Here is a 21,743-nt window from a genome sequence, read left to right on the forward strand (position 1 = left end):
AAAATAAAGTTAAAGTAAAAAAAAGTATACTTTTTGTCTCATACAACTTCATGTGTAAATTCTTTTGCTGCAAAACACTATAAATTAGATTACTCACCATTTTCTAAATGAGTTAAGTTTTATTATATTTGCATGCCACAGTGCTTAAATGCTGATGGTTTGTAGTAATAAGGAAAACTTTCTTAATAACTTGCTAAAGCTCAATATGTAAGACACTAATGAAAATGATAATAGAGTTAAAAAAGATTTGCCTTGCAGTGAGACAATAATGATATCAACTGAAGGTACAATTAGCACAGCTTTGTCTTGCTTTGGTCATATTTGTAGGTTGTTCTTAAAGGAAACATTTTTCTTTATAATTTTGTAAAACCAGGTAGTGGGAAGGCAAAAACAATAAAGGAGTGTGAAAAGTACTCTGCTTTGTATTGGGACCATAGTGGGGGCATAATTTTAGCTGGGAATTGGTTGGTTGTATATCTCAACACTCACTTATGAACCTTTTTTTTTTTTTTTTTCAGAACTGGGGATTGAACTCAGGCCCCTGCGCTTGTCAGGGAAGCACTTATTCCACTGAGCCATCTCCCCTACCCCAAAAGCTTTTTAAAAAAACTTTTTAAAAGGCCGGCCAAATAGCTCAGTGAATTAAAGCGCCTGTAAGCAGGCACAGGGGCTGGGGAGTTCGATCCCTGGACCTGTTGGCCGCCCCGTAGCACGCTGAAAGGGCGATTGAGACTGGGCGTGGTGACGCATGCCTGTAATCCCAGCTCTTGGGAGGCTGTAAACAGGTGGATTACTGCGAGTCCGATCTAGTAGTGAGACCCTGAACACCCTGTAGGCCCTTCCCTAAAATACAGAATAAAAAAAAATAAAAAGCTTTTAAAATAAAATGGTTTGTAATTAACATTATATTTGTGACTGAGTACATGAGGAAAGCATATGACATGTAATTATCAGAGACATTCCTATTGCTAAATGTTAAATTACAAGCAATGATGAAAATATCTATAAAGCTGACTTTTCTGATGAGCTGAAAAGTCCAAGGAAAAGCAAAGATGTAAGAAAGTGTAAGCGAATTTACGGCATTAGTTAAGCTTTTGGATTTTATGATCATACCGTGAAACAACCTGTACATCTCCCACAGTAGCTACAATGCTTTCATTTCACTGTGATTACCAGAAACAGACGTCCGGGGCACAAACTGCGATTTCTGAGACTAAACGTGGGAAGCAGCGCCACCTAGGGGTTGAATTTATTTCTTACAAGAAACGCGCGCTCCAATGGTTAACCCAACCAGATGCCTAGATTCTTTCTACTCTACATGGCTTTTGTAAATTGAGGCAAGAGTCTGGACTACAAGTGATGGAGTTAGAAAAGGTCGACGAGTCTTGCACGGTACTTTCCTTGAGAAGCTTTGATTGGATATTTAACCCGTTTGGACAGAAGAGTAAAACTCAATTTAAAAAAAAAAAAAAAGGAAAAAATGAACCAGTACATTTGAAGTCCTGTTTACTATAATTAAAAGCAGCCTATGTTAACACTTACAGCTGGGGATTGAACTCAGGCCCTTGTGCTTGCCAGGGAAGCGCTTATTCCACTGAGCCATCTCCCCAGCCCTGTTTTTTGAGCTGGAAACAGAAATCCTTGGCTCGAACTACCTAGTTGCTTGGTTCAAACCAAGAATCTGGAGCTGCATATGGAGGATTTTAATTCAACTACAGAGGGCAAATTTCTTGAGGGAGAGGCTCATTTGGTTTTATCGAGGCTACAATGGGGGTATAAATTTCTCTGGGAATTGGTTGACCCTACTAAATCATTTCAGCAGTCAACTACAGAGGTATCCACTGTGGTAACCACTGCCGGTGAGTGCAGTTCAATTGGCCAAGTTGTTTCATTGCAATTGATTATGATACAGCCCTAAGAAGCAGCAGGCTCCGGAGTATACGATGCTCGGCATGTAACAGGCATGGCCCCACCCAGGTCTAGCATACATGTATGTGCCTCTCTGAGAGGGAACAAGGAGAGTACAAGGTGTGCACTGGTGTCTCTAGTGCACACCTTATACACTGAGCACTTGACAAAAATTTCCCTCCAATAATGTTTACTAGTCCATTCAGTAACCACAGAGAGGAGACTAGCTCTGGTTTTATTATAAGTGTATAAACTTGGGCTGACCAAATAGCTCAAGAGATTAAAGCACCTGCCTAGGCAGACACAGCGGCCAGGGTTCGATTCCCAGCATGCCGTGCCAGCCCTGCCCCTGGGGCACACTGAGACAGGGATTGAGACTGGGAATGATGGCATGCCTGTAATCCCAGCACTAGGGAGGGGGAACACAGGTGGACCACTACAAGTCCGATCTACATACTGAGACCCTGTAGACCCTTACTAAAATACATTTAAAAAAAATAAGTGTATAGGGCCAGCCAAATAGCTCAGCGGATTAAAGCGCCTTCAAGCAGGCACAGCACCCAGGGGTTCGATCCCCGGGGCCTGCCGTGCTGGCCCCGCCTCCAGAGCGTGCTGAGAAGGCAATTGAGACTGGGCAAGGTGGCGCGCGCCTGTAATCCCAGCTCTTGGGAGGCTGTAAATAGGCGGATCACTATGAGTCTGATCTAGTATTGAGACTCTGAACACCCTGTAGACCGTTTCCTAAAATACAAAAAAAAAAAGCGTATAAACTTGATAGAAAACATTAAGGCTGATATGTGTAAATATGCTGAGCAAAAAATACTCTGCGTGGGGCAGTGGGTGCACATACTTAAGCGATGCACACATACACATATATTTCACATACAGAACTACAGAATTTACCTGTGGGACAGATACATACAGCTTACAGTGAAGCAACATAGTTTCTATCATTAGTCATGTCATTTCCTTTAAAAGCATTTAGAGAAAGCAGCTAAACAGCAGTAATATTTTCTTGAGTGGGAGCCAAAAGAACTAAACTATAAAAGCACAATGCAACAGGCCGCATTCGTGAAACTGGGTAATTGGTCTATTTCAGAGTTTCCCTTCAGTAGCAGTTGTTAATCATTTTGATTGGCACCTTACCAATTTATTTTAACCATGTCTTTGTGATGGTTTCAAAACAAGCCCAGAAGAAAAAAATTCCAATCCACTTTATATGTACTGCTTCTTTGAACTGTAATGAACTAGAACCTGGAATACAATAAGCAGACCTTGGGCCTAACTTAAAAATCCAGTAACGTGGCCACAGTTGTTTTGACCTTGTTCAGAGTTGGGACTTTACAGAAATGTTTTAGCTTTAACCTATAAGTATAAATGTGGTAAATTTACAAATGTGATTATTAAACTTTCTGGAAGGTACTATACATGAAATAAGGCAAGTCGATATTTTTTTCCACCTTTTAATTTCAGTTTAAAACAAATGAATGGATAAGGATGTAATTTTGAATATACATTTATTTCTCTATAATGATACTTTATATGAATTGCTCAAAATAATTCTGCCAGAGGACAGGATGGAGAAGATTTCAATTTTTTTTCCTTCAGGAGGCTGTTAGGACAAACACACTTAGAATGAAGTGTGTGGAGGTGAAAATCTGCCTTAGCTTACTATGTATATCAAACACACATAAATGTAGTGAAGATAGTAAATCCTTGTGTAATCCCAGCTCTTGTAAGGCTGTAAACAGGAGGATCACTATGAGTCTGATCTAGTACTGAGACCCTGAACACCCTGTAGACCCTCCCCTAAAATACAAAGAAAAGAAAATTGTTTAGGCACAAAAATGTGACACATAACTCAGAAGTATTACTCTGTCAATAAGGACATTATTATCTCAACTAAGAACACAGATTTCAATAAGGCATGCGAAGGAGACAGAAATCTGCAAAATTCTAAACTTATTTCACTAGGAAAAACGATGCTTATTTGGTACTGGTCCTAGTTCCATCATGTCTACCTTCTTTATAGGTCCAGCCTCAATGGTATCTAACTCTTTGCTTCTTCAATTTTCACTTGAGCAAGACATGGACTCAGTATGATGTCTAAGTAGGACTCCAGTTTTTTTCTTCAAAGGTACAGTCTTTTGTTTTAGCTCTGCCAGTTTCTCTGATAGTACTACTAGGGACTGCTGTGACAAAGAAGCATCCATGCCGCGAGCCGAAAGTTGCTCCTCAGTGGCTCGGATTCCAAGTCTGAACTCTTCCTCCTTTGCTTTCAGGAAGCCCATGTTCTGAAGACGACTGTCAATCTTGGTCTTTTTCGCAGAAAGATGCAGCTCTGCCTTCTTGAGATCCCCTTGCAGACATTTTTCTAGCACTAAAGTTACAGTTAGCTTTCAAGTTTTCTCAGTTGGAGTTCTTCATTTTCGGATTTGATACAGAAAACATCAGAGGCTAGACCATTCACTGCAGGAATAAACCTTGCTAGTGAAGTATCCTTTGTTTCAAGGGCCACCGCACAGTCAACCAAAGCATTCAGATCCCTGTAGCCAGTACTGAACGGACTGGCAGGGGAAACACTCACACTTGCCATAAGGACGTCTTGGGGGCCTGCCCATGAAATCAGTTGGGGGCCTGCCCATGAGCTCAGTTAAGTGACTGCTTAAACAAAGCAATCAGGCTGCTGTGGTTTCATCCCCAGATCCTCAAGCCTTACCAGACATGCCCTGAAGGCATCCTGTGCCAGCCAGCCAAAGGAAAAAAAAAACAAAAACACTTCTAAACTTAAAAAAAAAAAGGTCTTAAAGATGCTGGGCTTCTCATTCATATTCATTTTCTTTCTGTTCTAAATCCTCTATTACCAGGCAGCATCCCTGTCCCGGGGCCCTGTTGGGTTCTCCAAGATGATATAAAATCTCTGTGGTCCGTGGGTTCACCTCATACTGTGGAATCAGAGGATCTCCAAATATTTTTTTCAACCACTCAGCAACCTGCGCATCTTTCTCTTCCTGCGCCTCCATTGCCACGTCTCCTGCCACTTCCGCGCCTATTTTCAAACTTTTCTAAGAATGGTATTACCTTCACTTCCAAGCAGTTTATTAAGAAGTGGGCTAAAAAGCTCATTTTAAGAATTCCTTGGGGCTGGGGAGATGGCTCAGTAGAATAAGTGCTTGCCTAGCAAACGCAAGGTCCTAAGTTCAATCCCTGGTACCGCAAAAAAAAAAAAAGAAAATTCCTTTGACAGCTAAGCAACCAGATAGTGTGAACTGGCAGATATTTATTATCATTTGAATTGGATTTACAAGGAAATGAACCAGTAGGGTATAGACCAAGCTACTGTTTCCTCTCATAAGCTTTGTAGAAAAAAAAAGAGATGTGATGGAAAAACAGAAGCTAAAGGTTTAAATGAGGGTGGGAAAAAGATGATGAACAGATTACATTAAACCTTGCAGCACATTACCAGCATAGTTCAGGCGTTTCGTGTACAGAAGTCAAGCTACGAGAACTTGAGGTAACACACTGTGACTACTGCTTTCAGAAGACTGCCTCTGCGCTTACTGCGTTGGTGTGCTTTTGGCAATGCGGTTGGGGCACCAGTTACCTGCATCTTGGAATCTTGGTGTATTCTAGAGGGCCTTGAAAGGGTGCAAGGATATTTTGGTTCCCAATCCTTTAGGAGTCAGTGACTAAAAATTGTTTTGTTCTTATTTAGTTGGTATAAAGCATTTTATGTATAAAGCATTTTTCTATTTCCAATATTAAACAGCTAAGAGACATGTCAGTTTTAGTGAAAGTAGAATAAAAAGCCCTGGACCATAGAAGGGGGAGTTAATTTATTAAACTCCATTTTTGAAGGGGTAAATTCATTTTATTTTGTAAAAATTTTCTCAAATCTTATTCATTTGGTACAGAGTCTAGTTACACAGCTCAGACTCATGGCGATCCTGTCTCAGCCTCCCCAGGACTACAGGCACGTACCACCATGCCCGGTTTCAGCCAGGGCTCAGTACACCCAGGACGGGCCAGCATGGCATACAGTACCAGGGATAGAACCCGGTCCTTGTGCTTGCCAGGCAACTGCTTAGACCACAGACCTATCTCCCCAGCCCTGGTAAATTCATTTTAAGTATCACGAACTCCCTTGCCATCTGGGACTTGGTATTTACATTTTGTACATAAATGCAAATTAAAACTATTTTCTTTTAAATAGGCCTGTGGGGAGAATTTGGTTCATAGGTCACAAACTCATGACTTTCAAAATTTTTAATTTTTGAGATCTAATAATCCACATTATAAAATGTATTTTAATGTATGTGTCCATGGTTTTTAGTATACTCACAAAATTGTATAACCACATTTAATTTCAAAACGTTTTCATTACCTCGGGGAGAAATTGTACATGCATTTAAAGCTACTTCGTATTTCCTCTTCCTCTGGCCTCAGGCAATCACTGCACAGCTATTTCTATCGATGTCTGTTCTGGACATTTCACACACTATGTAGCATACAACACATGGTATTTAATGGCATAAATGCGATATTTTGGGACTAGTTTCTTTAACTTTGCATATTCCCAAGATTCATTCATGTTGTAGCATGCATCAGTACTCATTTTTTTTTAGCTGAGTCCTATTCTATTATAGAAGTATAAAATGTACTCATTAATGGGTATCTGGGTGATTTTCTCTAATGCTATGAATATTTATGTACAATGGCTTCTCAATTTAAGTTGCAACAATTTCAAACTAGTTTTGTAAATAGCTGATGCATTATGATGGTTCAGCAGTATCCATAGCGACATTTCAGAGGGAGCGAGTATACATATTTCCAGCCACCTCCCAAATGCCCAATTAGCACTTCATTGTGTCCCCGTAGATAGGTACTATTATCAGCTTATGTTTTTGCTGTATAGGCAAACATTCTATAGGACATTTTTCTTCATAACATCCCTCTTTATGTGGTGCTCAGGATAGAAACCAGGGACTCACGTATCCTAAGGAAGCAAGCGCTCTGTAGCCTAAGCCCTTTTTATTTGGAGAGAAGGTTCTCGCTAAGTTTCCCAGGGTGGCTTCAAACTCAAGGTTCTCCTGCTTGGGCCTCCTGGGTGGCTGAGATGAAGAGTCACTCATAGAACACAGAACTTCTCTCTTCTTCATATAAAAGATATTTTCCTCTTTCCCTCCTCTTCCCTCCACCCCCATGTTGGCAAGGATCAAATCTAGGGCCTCTTGCCTGTCAGGCAAGCATCAGCTGACACAGGCTACATCCATCTCCAGCTTTCTCTTTTTAAAACAAACGTAACATACTTATGCACTGCTCCGCTCTTTGAGTTGCCACTTATCTTGCCAAAGGCTTCCTTTAGTTTTTAGACTGTCCTCATTCTCTCCCAAAGCTATAAATTTTCTATTGCGTGGTTGGAGTATAGATTATCTGTTAATTTTCCCTTTGATGAGTGTTTTGCTGATTTAAATATTTGCTATTTATAAAATTTACTTGTAAGGGGCTGGGGAGATGGCTCAGTGGAATAAGTGCTTCCCTGGCAAGGACAAGGGCCCGAGTTCAATCTCCGGTTCCGCCAAAAAATAAAAAATAAAATTTACTTGTAGTCATAAAATATGAAGCATCCATTGAGAGAAATACTATCAGATTTAATAAGAATAAAAGCTACTTAATACTCATCAGGGAAACCCAAAAAAGCCTAGAGCAACTACACTTTAAAATGTTACCATAGGGCCAAAGAGATAGCTTGGCGGTTTAAGTGCCTGCTTGGCAAGTGTAAGGACCCAGGTTCAATCCCTGGTACCGCATGATGTGCCGGCCCTGCGCTGAGCTGGCCACAGAAACTGGGGATGGTGGCACACGCCTGGAATCCCAGCTCTGGGGAGGCCAAGATGGGAGAATCACTAAGAGTCCAAGCTGCATACTGAAACCCTGTACCAAATAAATAAATCTTTTTTAAAAAGAAAATTAAAATGTTGGCATTGCCTCAACTATTATGTTGTCAGTTGGAACTAGTTATCTGAAACAGGAAAAAAACTGTTAATTAAAAGTAGTAGCCTAACTGAGTGTCATGTTTTTAACCTAACTTCAGCTTCTCAGAATAATTATTTTTATACTCAAATTTCATTGATTTTGGTTAAAGATGATAATAGGGAATTCTCAGGAAAAACCTGTGAGGTTTTTGTCTGTGGTATTTAGCACAGCTTATACTTAATTATAAGGACAGGCTTAAGATATGTGCCTACAAAATATACAGGTGCCGACCAGAGAGCTTAGCAGACCAAAGCGCCTGCTTAGGCAGAGCTCAGCAGCTGGGGTTCGATCCCTGGCATGCTGTGTCGGCCCTGCACCCGGGGCACACTGAGGTGATTGATACTAGGCCTGGTGGCACACCCCTATGATCCCAGCACATGGGAGGCTGACAACAGGATTACTATGAGTCTGATCTGTGTAGCGAGACTTTGTAGAACGTGTACTAAACATAAATAACACAGCAATCAAACTGATTCCTCAGTTTCCTAATTGTTTATGTGAACTTATAATTGTTAAGTTGCAAGAACAAGGAACCAAGTAAGCTTTAATATTTAAATATTAGTTAAAAATCAGCTATTTAAAAATTGCCATTAAAATAATTTGTGTATGTATTTACTACTAGGTAAGCACAATGGGGGAAAGAGAACCTAGCCTACTGTCGGTGTCTTTAGTTTCTGGGCCATGAAAAAGTTTGGTGATTTCTCCAAAGTAGAGGTCATCTTTCATTCCCACATCATATAATACATTCATAAATCATCCAAAGAATTGGGATTTGGGCACATCAAAAGAAATATACTGGGCTGGGGAGATAGGTGCTTAAGTGCCTGCCTGCCAAGCAGAAAGTCCCGAGTTTGATCCCCAGTACCAGAAAAAAAAGAAAGAAAGAAAGAAAGAAAGAAAGAAAGAAAGAAAGAAAGAAAGAAAGAAAGAAAAGCATACTAAAAAGAAACCCCTAAGATACTTTTACAGAAATAAAGCAAAGATGTACGATTTTACTGATTAGTTCGACAACAAGAGAATGAGGTGTCGACTAGCAGGTCAAGGGAACAGCGGTGCTGTAGACTCCACTGACTAACCCGGATAGAGAGAAGCTGCAGCATAGAAAGAAACCATGGTCAGCCAGGAGAGACCACTGATGATGGCAGTTGACTTAGCCAAAGTAATTTCTGGAAACACAGACAGAACAGTTTAGACTGTTCTAGTACAATGATTTAAGCGCTCATTATTCCACAAATGATTTCGTTAGCTGTTTGTTAGCAGTTTAGAGTGTGTCCGATGAAGTGCTAACAACTGTTTTGTGTTTACTGAAACATCTTTCTAATTTAACTTGATCTAAGTTCTAGACTGCAAAAGAAAAACACAAACGAGGGGTCAATTTGTTTTAAGTTTGTCATTAAATATTAATATATACAATTTCAAACATTTATAGATCTTATGATTTATAGAAAACTAATGTAATCTTAAAATTATTTGAATAGTAATTTGCACAATTATTTACAATTAACTCAGCCTACCTAGGTAAAAACATAACTACATTAAAAGTACCCCTGCCACAAAGTGGTAACTTCACAGTACCTTTCTATATTTGTCGTGAAAGTGGTAGTTATATCAATAAAGACAGCAGATTCAATAATTTAGAAACAGTATTTAGAGCAGTAAATAGAAGCAAGCTATCATTAATTCCAAGCAAAATAAAACCTTTCATATTAACATATTTTCTCATTCAGCACTGACAGAAGAAAACAGCATTATTTTCTTATTTACTACAAAACAAATTAATTTTAAGACATTAAGATACTGATGTTAACAAATTAGGGGAATCTGTATATACTACTAAGTATTTTGAGAAATTCTTAATATTGCCCAAAGACATTTCCAATAGTAAATCTTTTTTCAGTTGTAAAGTGACATTAAACAGAAATAATTAACTTAGCCCCTACAGAAATTACAATTTTTCATTAACAGCTGATAACATTTAGATCCAATGAGATTCTTGGCTTCAACCCTAAATTTTTCTCTATTTAGGCTATAAATATTTTTGATATTTCCTCAATGCCTCAAAAGAATCCCAAATATGTAAAAACTGAACGCCAAAGAAAAATATTTTTATTTGTATTAATACTTATGTTTGATAACAGTATTTACTGGAGTATTTTACATTTTTTTCTTCTTTTTCAAGCATATATTCAACCAGACAGTTAAATAAAAAGAAAATATAAGAAATATAGTTGAAGTTGTAGTAAAGTACATTTTCTTTTATTGAAATAGAACATATAGTACTTAAATTTTATGTGTTGGCTCGTTAGGAAAAAAAATTCTCCCTGTAAGTAATATGCATAACCACTGCCCCAAAAAGTATACAGCTGTTTTCCTGCAAATATTTACATACATAGTAGTCTGCTTAAGATCAGCCCTGTTATAAACCTACTGAATACAATGTGCTCTTAATTTATAAATGGGCTGCTCTGTATATAAAATACATAGGCATGTATGTTATATATATAAAGTAAAAAATATAAACAAGAGATGGAAAAAGAAAAAAGTGTTCTTCCCTATAAGATCCAGACAAAGGTCATTATAATTAGGGAGACAATGTAAAATGCCTGAAGAATTGCAGTTTTGGCAAATATTTTATCAGAAAAATATCAAGCTATGAGAGTACTAAACAGTCGTCTTAATAATTTAGTAGAAGTTTCCACTGTAATATTTGGTAAGATGTTGTGACCTTATAGGATATACAAAAGAAGACTTTGGGGGTTTGGTCAAAAACAAAACATGCCTTGTTTTTAGCAGATTTGTAGTAACTCCTTAATCTGATATGTGTAGTGCTGAGAGTCAGATCCAGGTTTATTAGCACCTGAACACATTTGAGGGAAGATTTCAACGGATGGAATATGAAGCCTTCCTAGGCCTTAGAGGAAATGGGGCAGGGTGCTACGACAACAGAGGGCATCAGCCCCAAAGGTGGCCAGCCTGATGGTAAGTGGCAATGTTAGAAAACAAAACAAATGTCTCTGTAGCAATCTTTCTGCTGCATTTTCTTTACTTCAAGCCACAGTTCTAATGGGAGGATCATGCAGCAAGTGGCTTATACGTAAAATCAGAGTCTATGAATAGTATTGTCACATTAAGAGATAGAATTGCTGGAGTCTCTCTTTATGGATAAAGCGCACATCTTGGGAATCCATGAGTTGGTATTATTTATGGGATACCTAAAATAAATGGGGGACACAAACCATGTAAGTCAGTAAGACATACATACAATTCAGGAGTCAAAGCAGTAAAGATTATTCATTTTTGAGCTATAAATTTCATATGATTTCTTAACAATTATTTCCCAGTTATAATGCAACAAATTGAACTGGGGCCAATTTCAAAATTAACAAATACTATCATTGTTGCTGTTTACCAGTGCATACAATTCCCACTCTTTCTCAGAATGTTAACCAAGAAAGAACCTACAGTGACCATAAGCCACTGAGAAACCCATCATTTGGATACCTTTGTGTCCTTTAGTTTAGAGAGATGTTCTATGTCTCACTTTTCACAGAAACCATCCCTTTTCATGCTGTCATGGTATCCAAAACAAACAATGACAACCATAAAAATCAATGAGAACTTTCAGCTGCGATATGGTTTCTTTTCCTCCTTTTCCAGATCATTATTATGCGGCCTAAAGCACTCAGGATTTTAAAGCAACCTAAATATTCTTTTATAAATTTCAATTGCTGTTCATATGGGGACATGTAAAGTCTTCCACCAAACATTCTAGATTATCATAGAGAAATCTGCTAATTTCATATAGCTTTATATGCTGAAACCCTTCTAAAGGTACTGTTAGAACAGAAGCATATGATCTGGGAAATGTTATCCTGTATATACTTCGGTATGAAGAATATCAAACACAGTAATATAATCTAGTCTTAAATTCTCATTCAAGTAACTCAAACTTGCTCATTAATTAAAAGATAGTGTTCTGCAAATTTAGTTTTCCATTCATCTTTATATATAGCACTATACTGATACCAAGCTACATGCTTGTTATTATTTTTATAATTTGACATTCTCTCCACATTAATAGTTTAAATTTTACCACTTAAACTGGATTTGGTGAAGCATGCCTGTAATCCCAGCACTTGGGAGGCTGAGGCAGGAGGGTCATTATGAATTTGAGGTCAGCCTAGGCTACACAGTGAGTTCAAGGCTAGCTGGAAACACAGCAAGACCCTGTCTCAAAAATACAAAATAAATAAACTAATTAATCTTAAATCTTAAACCCAGGTCATCATCTATGAATTAAGAGATAATTTAACCCTTTTTCTAAAGTATGGAGATTTTAAAGTGTTTCATTTTCATGGAAACACGCATTAAGAAACAAGTCATTTGTATTTTAGCCAGTAATAGGAAGAAAAACTGAACTATCATCAGATTCCAAAATGGTTAAATAAAGGTTATGCATGATATTTCATAACATGTTGAGCCATTTTAATTTTATAAGACTATAGTATTTGATAGAATTTAATGAGCAAAAATAAAAATGCAGTCTTCAACTATAATTCATTGATGTTACAAGTTTTTAAGTGACAACTTTAAAACTAATATATATGTATTGCTCTTTTTTGAGCCAAGGGTCTTGTGTATGCAAAGTAAGTGATCGACTGCTAAGCTTCACCTACAACCTTATTTTATTTTGAGGCAGGATTTCACTAAATTGACCAGGCTTGTCTCAAACTTTCAAACCTCTTATCTCAGTCTCTCAAGTAGCAGGGATTATAGGTGTGAGCCACGGTGCTCAGCCACAAAAGATTCTTTTAACTAAAATAAAATGACTATAAATCTTCCCCAGTGTAAAAGCTCTATAGACAACCTGGGAACACAATCTGGCCAAAACTTTTGCCTTAACTGAAACCTCACAAACTTGCTTAGCAAATTTTCAGAAACACACACAAACACACACACACACACACACACACATACACACACACACAATTTATGCACATTTTAAAGCCAACTTAACTAATGTCATAATTATACTTTAACTTTCATCAGTCACTCTAAAACCTTGTCATTTAAACATTAACATTTGTACTTTCTGCTTTTGGTTACTGCTACAGCTCACAACAGAATATAGTTCTTCCAAGAAATCATTTACTAAACATAGAAAAGTTTAAGCAAAGTCAGTCTTTAATTCTAACTGCTTCAAAAATAATTGATATGTAGAGCAACTAACCTGAGATGTACCTTGCTCCGATTAACATTACCATGCTACTCACTATAAAAAAGCCCAAAGGCAGACTACAGAAGATACTAGGGTCACCTGTGGTCATCCAAGTAGAAGGGAATTCCAGTCAAGCAAATCAAAAGAGAGACACATAATTATAATATTTATGTTAAGAATCACAAGACAGCAAAATAAAAATAAGTTATAAAATAGCATATTCATAAAAGGTAGCAAAGAGTTATTACTTTAAATCAAAAATATAATCAATACCAAAGACTTATGACAGTTAACAATCCACACAGCATGCCACAAGTAGCTGAGGACATAGTACATACAGACCAACATCAGCCATTTTCTGGCAAGGCAGAAGGTAGCCTATGGAGGAGCTTTTTGGGAGGCTGTTGACTGGGGCTTTCTAGATGCTTCCCCCCAAACATACAAAAATGAGCAACGCAAGTCACTCGAAGCTCAAATTATAGGTCCTTTGGATGTTAGGGAAGTCATTATTCTACTAAAAACTTAATTCAAACCCCAGCTTCTGCTAAAGGATTTATTTATTCATATTTGCCAGGTAAAATTTGGTGTTTAAAGAAATGTATCTGGTCATAATAATGTAATGGCAAACACTATTATTGATTATTAATCTAGTTACCTGACCAACAGGATTATTTTGGCATTTTCTAACTTGAATTTTCCAGAAATACAAGCCCTTCTCTTAAAGACTATTCCTTACATATATCCTTTTATTAAATGTAAAAATGATATATCTAGAATATTTAATATTTGGTTGTGTGTGTGTGTGTGTGTTGAAGAATGAACTAAGGCATATGAGCTGTTCCTCCAGCCCTGACAATATTTAATACTCTTTAAAAAGAAGTTTAGTAAAAATAACATATAAGAATTAAGAAACACAAACATTAGACAAAGATTTCACTGAAATACAGCTAAAGAATCTTTGACAAATTTTGTAATACAGTAAAGTGATGGTAGTTATTTCTTTGTTTTTTTAGGGGGTGTGGATTTTTTTCTCCTTCATCAAGAATTTCTTTCCTAATTCTTTATTCCTATTTTTTAAATATATTTTAATTTTTTAAATTTTTTTCATTATATTCTGTAGGGACTTAAAGTTTAACATATCAATACTTAATGAAAAATACCTGTTTCATGTTATACCTAAGATGTTTGATATACAGACAGATAGTGAGGTTAAGCTTAACAGCCTAGGTTATAGGGTAATAACAATAAACTTCTTTTCTGGAGGGTTAACAATCTAAGGTTGCAGACCAAAATTAGAGAAAAAGGAGGGCCACAAGGAAAGCCAACATTTTGGCCCTAGCCTTCCAAGGTCAATTAAGACTCAGGACATATGAGAACTTGCACTGTAACATCATGTAACTCAGTAGTGTCCCAAATGTTCTGATCAAGGAGATTGTGGGGCCAAAGAGGAAAGTGATCGATGATGTAGAGTGTGCCTAAGGAGAGTCACATGGAGAGAAAACATTCTCTCAGGCTTTCACAGATAGCACATTGGCCAAGCAATGGCCGTGACTCATCCACATGGCTGACACTGACAAAGGATGTACAATCTGAGGTACAGGATCTCAGGATAAATCCTGAGGGGATTTCACTGACCTTATCAGACCCAAAAGCTACAATTCTTGCTACATAGGTCCTGCTTTACCTTGGTCTTAACCATCCAGCAGAAAAGAATAAAAACAAAGTATAAGAAGTAAAGCCATGGGGTTATGTTGAGCTGTAGGGGACTCAGGTCAACAACTTCTGATATTGCCAGTGAAGCGGAAGACCCAATACTATTATGGAGTACTGGACTCTTTTAGAATATTTTGCTGAGTTAACACACCTATAATATTCAAATAACAGAACAAATCAAAAAAAGGGGATACAGATGAATGACCATTTTGTATCTGTGTATTCAAATTGGTTAGATATATAGTTACATTCTCTTAATGAATAGAGGGATTTGTTCTAATAGCGTTTGCAAATAGGATATCATGTCTGCATCTTGTACAGCAAATAACCACTAGGAAGACAGCATGCAATGTGTTAACTAGTGAAACTGTACTGCCAATTTAATTTGAAACTGTCTCATTGCTATTTCTCAATAAAATTATAGAAAAAAATTAAAAAGGAATTTCTTTCCTTGGAAAACACATTTTCACTGAAGAAGGACATAGCTGGGCATGGTAGCAAATGCCAGTAATCCCATCCCTTGGAAGGCTAAGTAAGGCCGGAGAGTCACCACAAGTTCAACTCTAGCCTAAACTACATAGTGAGAACCATGTCTCAAAAAAAAAAAAAGCAAAGAAGTTTTTTTTTGAAAAAAACTTTAAAAATACTGTGAAATTCATATTACTTTGTTTAGTGAAATTCTGTATTACCTGTAACTTTTCTGTTTTAATATTATTTTGTACTCTCTTTAAAAAGTGAAAAAAAAAACACAAGACGTTATAAAGAACAAATAAAATCAAAGAGGAATGGACATAAGCTCTTGCCCCTATTTAGTCACTGCTTATGTTATTTTTCAAATAAAGAAAAGGGTTAATGATGTTGACTGGGGCTTTTAGCCAAACCCATTTTATTTTTGCTATTGTGGAGAATGTATTTTAGTTGGATTTTAGAAGAGATGAACACATTATATTCTGGTTCTCTTAGAGCAAGCAGTTCGTATTCTAAGTTATTGTAATAACTGATTTCTTATGTTCCCACAGTGGATTCTGGTTCATAAAGAAAATCATGAGGGGTCGGGGAGATGGCTCACTACAATAAGTGCTTCCCTGGCAAGCGCAAGGGCCTGAGTTCAATCCCCAGTTCTGCCAAAAAAAAAATCAGAAGATTATTTGCACTCACAACTTCCCATGGATTTAGGTGGCATCTATTTAGTGATAACATTTCTCTTTTGCTGGCAAATACACATAGATATATGCAAGATCAACACTATATATATATATATATATATATATATATATATATATTACCATGTGTGTCTATATATGTATAATATCCTCAAAATTTGACAGCTGTGTAATGCTTTGAAACTAATTTGACTAGTTTTTTTTGGTGGGTGGGTTTTGAGTCTAAAGCCAAAATATCATTTGTAATAAGTTTTCTCTAACCTATAACAAATCCACAATCACTTCTACAAAATTTAAAACACATACTAAATGGATATTAAAATTGTTCATACTGCATTCATATATGGTTAAGAACAAAAAATATCATTGTTTCAATACTGCCACACTGCTTTGGAAATTAAGCAAGTACAATATTATTGTGATAAATCAAGCAATCTGAAACTAGGATACCAGGTAGCACTTCCAATAACTTTTTAAGTTTATTAAAATAGTGTTTTGTGTGTGCTATTATCATCTACTTTATATTATAGTTATATAGTTTATGCTGCTTAAAGGAGTACAATTGGTTATTACCTCATTATTATTCTCAGGCTTAGATTATCATACAGTTTATAGAGATCCCAAAATATTATCATTACAATAGTTTTATAAATATATTCAACTTTTATACTTTTTTAAAGCCACTATAGTCTAAAGGAAAGAAAAACAATTATAAACAGTCAAAAACTTTCAAAATATCAAGTTACTTCTATCATCAATACTCATAAACTGGACGTGGTGGTATATGCCTATAGTCCTAGCACTTGTGAGTTCGAGATGAGCCTGGGCTACAAAGTGAGCACAAGGCCAGCTTGAACTGCATAGGGAGACCCCATCACAAAAAAAAGACTAAAAAAAATACTGATGGTGGAACCTAAATGTAATTTTTTTTTAACCAACATTTCCTGGACATTTTAATGTCACTGCCAGTAAGGTGCATAAACAAAGGGAAAGTGACCCAAAGGTTTTGTGGAAATTTTATAACTAAATGTTTATCTTCAACTACTAGCAAAGAGAAATATGTGTTTATGTATGTATAAGTTATGGGGTGGAGGCAGGACTGTGATGTTAACAAAACTCATCTACTCAATGAGATCCTGTAATCCAACTTCCCATCCACCATTACTTCAGGACAACTAGAAAAGAAGTCAGGGTCTTTATCTGTTACATGTCACACAGCAACTAAAAGTGTGCTAAAAATATTTATGATTGGGAAGTTTAAATGTAAAGGGTCTCAAAATTGAAGTCTTGGGCTGGGGAGACAGCTTGGTGGTCTAAGCACCTGCCTGGCAAACACAAGAACCTGGGTTTGATCCCTGGTACCACATGCTGTGCTAGCCCTAGAACCCCAGGTGTGCCATGCCAGCCACCAAAACTAGGTATGCTGGTGCATGCCTGTAATCCCAGTGCTGGGGAGGCTGAGACAGGAGGGTCACTGCAAGTCCAAGCTGCATAGTGAGATCCTGTACCAAATAAATAAATAAATAAAATAGAATAATTTTTTTAAAAAATGCAGTCTTAAGGACCAGGGATATATAGCTCAGAGGCACAAGTCCCTGCCTGGCAAGCACAAGGTTCTGAGTTTGATTCCCTGTATAAAAAAAATGCAGTCTTAGCAAGAAAGACATGGTTACCATCTTGAAAAAGGAAAGGTAGCTGAGTCTCAGAAAAAAAAGGATAGTATGCTTATTTTGCTTATTTTAGGAGAAAATGGCAGTTTCAAGCAGGAACACACAGGACTGAAAATACAGATCACAGTGAACTATGGCAGTGTATTGTTCTGCAAGCTTCTTCTAAAAGTCACATATATTAAAAGTGGTTGTATATTCTTTTCTAAAAAGAGCAGAATATATTTATTTGGGGAAAGAAAGTTCCTGTCCAAGAGAGGGACAGAAGCGGGACCTGAGTGGGTTGCCTGTGAAGCTGCCTTTTCTAGAGATTTTTATAGAGCTAAACCATGTAGTGAGGCAGGTATAGGTGGAGAACATGGGAAACTGCTTAGGTGGGCATGAGGTGGGATGAAACTATGGTCAACCAATAAGATTGCCAACACAACTGCTTAGATAAAATTGGTTAAATCCAGGACCAAATGGAGAAGCAAGTCACACAGCAAGTGGACATGAGGTTTAGTGGCTCTTCCTGGCATCCTCAAGGTGAGAGACTCATTTACAATATCAATTGTATATGCCTATGTTTAGGGAAGTATATGGCTGCACATGGTTCTACTTTCTAAGGTTGGAAGGCAGGTAATATTTCATTTGCAAATTTATCCACTAAAGTAAATGTGTCAATATATTACTAGCCATTGATCAATTCATTATGGTCCAACTCTTGCATTTAGAAAAGAATGTTAATGCAATTTAAGGCTATTTAAATATAGATAGCTTATTTAAACTGAATACTTTGCTAAGTGATTTGAAATATAAAACAGTTCTCTACTTTCTAGCAAAAGGATTTCTGAATTTAGTATAATAATTCCACTTTAGTATGTTTGGTATATACATTCCTCTTTTTTTTGTATTTTACGGAAGGGTCTAAGGGTGTTCAGGGTCTCGCTACTAGATTGGATTTGTAGTGATCCGCCTGTTTACAGCCTCCCAAGTGCTGGGATTAAAGGCACGCGCCACCATGCCCAGTCTCAATTGCAGTCTCAGCATGCCCCAGGGGCAGGTCTGGCATGGCAGGTCCGGGGATCAAACCCCCAGACCCTGCGCCTGCTTGCAGGTGATTTAATCTGCTGAGCTATTTGGCTGACCATATATATATATATATATATATATATATTCCTCTTGCACTCCAAAAGAATTCCTATTATGTGCAATCCCTTAGTGCTTAAAATCAGCCTATGAAGTAGCAGACTATATTTTAAAATTAATATAGCTTTCAATTAGTTCAAGTCATGAAGATAGCCTCCCAAAAAGATAAGATACAGAAAAGAGAGAAAAAAGAATTCTCCAGTAGATTTTTTTAATTAAGAAGAAACTGGATAATTTTACTTTTAGAAAATCCAGTATCAGGAATAAATTAATGGAGAAAGGTATGGCAGGATAGGGTGAAAATATCTATTAACCTGCCAATTTGCATTTTATGCTTAGTTTTAAAATGTTATCAAAATTTTAGATACTTTGGACATGTGATAATGCATTTTTTCAGTAGTCTAGCTGAATATAAATGGTCAGATACTTAAACTATTAATATACTAAGAAGAAATGGCAATAATAAACAATAAAAAGATTTTACCACTCTCAGGAGACTGAGTTGTAACCCAACCCACTGATTTCATCACAGCTTTCTTCCATGTAGAATAACGAATTTCACTTTCTGGAATTAGAAGGTAGGAAAAATATACATATGAAAGGTAGTTTGCAAAGAAGTTATAAGTATTACTATGTTACTTGGCATTATTCATAAAGTGTTACACACCACTGAACTAAAGAGAGGCTTTATTTTACCTATTACCTAGACTCATATCTAGGAGCACATGGTTACTGGTGACAGGTAGTGACTGGCTGAGCCACTTGGTTGCAAACTAGAGAATGAGGACAGGAAATTCAGCATGGGACTGTAGAAAGAGACTGGGACACAGACTACCTGCTAGGAAGATAGCGCTCCCTAACCAAGGATTGTTTCACAAAGGGGACTCCAATTTGGCCTGTCTTGTCTTTTTAAGAGTGTGCAGGGGGTTCTGACATGAGGAGAGGCTATGTTATCCTGTGGGAAAAATTAGGAGAATTATTGTTGGTCCAATCAAAGGACGCAGCAAATGTTAATTTTTCAAAAGATTCAAAGTGCATTTCTGTGAGATTCCCTGACATCTTAAAGTAAGGTTTCTTCCAGATGAAAATCCACAACAAAAGGACTACACAAAAGTGTGCTCTGGGGCTGTACTCAGAAGGGTCCTGAACCATGTCTGCCTGGGGTTCGACTTCTCTAAATCCTTTTAGTCCTCCAAGCCTCAAGATCACTTGCATCTGAAGTTTTCCTGACCCACTTCTAGCCCATAGTCCCCTTTCCCACAGTACTTTACATACACCTCAGGGTGTCAGCTGCCACAGTGAATTTTTACAATTTGGTCTCCCTCATCTCATATATACCAGTCTCTGGAAAGGGAAGGACTTAAGTCTCAATTATCTCTGATGCCCAATAGCAATTCTTCCAGTTGGCTCTCAACAGTAGTTAGCCAAAGAATGAACTATCTATACCTACCTTCCATTAGTGAGGAGGAGTGGGATGGGGGTGCAGACAGGAAGAGCACTAGCACAATAGGTCAACTCCAGGCTAAAGCCTCATACACAAGCAAAGACGATCCTCCTCCTAAACAGTCATCATAACCCTCAAACTTCTTACTTTTGGAACAGTATAAGCATTTAGAGGTCATATACATGATCTAAACATCATTTGCTTATGTATTAAAAAGCTGCTTGGGCCAGCGAGATAGCTCAGCAGACTAAAGCACTTGCTTAGGCAGAGCACAGCAGCAGGGGTTCGATCCCTGGCATGCCGTGCTGGCCCTGCCCCTGGGACACACTGAGACAGAGATTGATATGGGGCATGGTGGCACGTGCCTCTAATTCCAATGCTTGGGAAGCTGAAAACAGGAGGATCACTATGAATCCAATTTATGTAGTGAGACCCTGTAGATTCTGTACTAAACACATTTTTTAAAAAGTTGCTTTGTTAAAAAAAAAAAAAAGTTGCTTTGCTTTTCAGAATTTTTTTCACTCCCAGATAGAAAAACAAATTAAAAATTCTGACAGAATGTCAGATTCCAAAACAAATGTCTTCATCGTGGCATATGCTATCCTGTCTAACTACAGAATCATTGGTATTACAGTGCATTTTCTTGTGTATGGAAAAGAATGAATAAAATTAAGAAACACTGACGGTCTTCTAGAAAACTGAACAAAAATAATTTGGAAACTTATTTTCCAATAGCTCAAAATCCACTTTGATGCTCTTTTATGCATATGTTTCTAAAACGTTATAAAACCAAATTCAATATATAAAGCCTTGCATCCCTATTCATATTTATTTCAATTTAAGAGCTGCATCACTATTTTAATGAAGATGCTAATCAGAGCTTCGTGCTTCACTTAGTTTCTCAGATCAGTGAGTGAATCAGATATTTAATGCTCACTTACTTGAAATTTTGCCACCCTTGTTGGGTTAGTCCTACTGTATTTAAAAGTTAGCAGTGTTGGGCTGGGCACAGTGGCACCCACCTGTAATCCCAGCACTTGGGAGGCTGAGGCAGAAGGAACAGACCAGCCTACGGTACAAAAGTGAGCTCAAGTCCAGCCTAAACAGCAAAACTCTGTCTCAAAAAGACTAAATAAATAAAGTTACCAGTGTTTGTTGTTTATCAAATGGAATTTGAATGTCTACATTTGATTATGATTTTTTTTTCATTTGTATATTTGTTATAGGGTCTCACTACACATCTCCGACTCATGGTGATCCTCCTGTTTTCGGCCTCCCCAGTGCTGGGATTACAGGCATGTGCCACAAGTCCCAGACTTGGTCGCTGTGTGCCCCAGGGGCAGAGCTGGCGTGGCATATGGGACTGGGGATCAAACCCTGGTCCCTGAGCTTGCCAAAGCAGGCGCTTTGTCCACTGAGCTACCTCAGCAGCCTGGTTATGATAATTTTTAAAAGACATAAAATGT

At 37.4% G+C, this 21,743-nt stretch overlaps 1 protein-coding gene and 1 pseudogene across 1 annotated transcript in view; both read right to left on the reverse strand.

Annotated features, from left to right (window-relative positions):
• Positions 1 to 841: 841 nt before the first annotated feature.
• Positions 842 to 5,054, reverse strand: LOC101584016 (annotated as a pseudogene).
• Positions 5,055 to 10,187: 5,133 nt separating this feature from the next.
• The window catches only part of Gk (glycerol kinase), an 89,880-nt gene continuing 78,324 nt past the window's right edge, over positions 10,188 to 21,743 (reverse strand). The window contains exons 19-21 of the mRNA XM_023715408.1: positions 19,318 to 19,398; positions 13,175 to 13,261; positions 10,188 to 11,156 (exon numbers count right to left, since the gene is read on the reverse strand). Of these exons, the coding sequence (XP_023571176.1) occupies positions 11,146 to 11,156; positions 13,175 to 13,261; positions 19,318 to 19,398 (179 nt within the window). The 3' untranslated portion in view covers positions 10,188 to 11,145. The remainder of the gene's footprint in view (positions 11,157 to 13,174; positions 13,262 to 19,317; positions 19,399 to 21,743) is intronic.

The sequence above is a fragment of the Octodon degus genome, unplaced genomic scaffold, assembly GCF_000260255.1.
Source record: "Octodon degus isolate 3935 unplaced genomic scaffold, OctDeg1.0 scaffold00041, whole genome shotgun sequence".
In the NCBI taxonomy this organism is placed as follows: Eukaryota; Metazoa; Chordata; class Mammalia; order Rodentia; family Octodontidae; genus Octodon; species Octodon degus.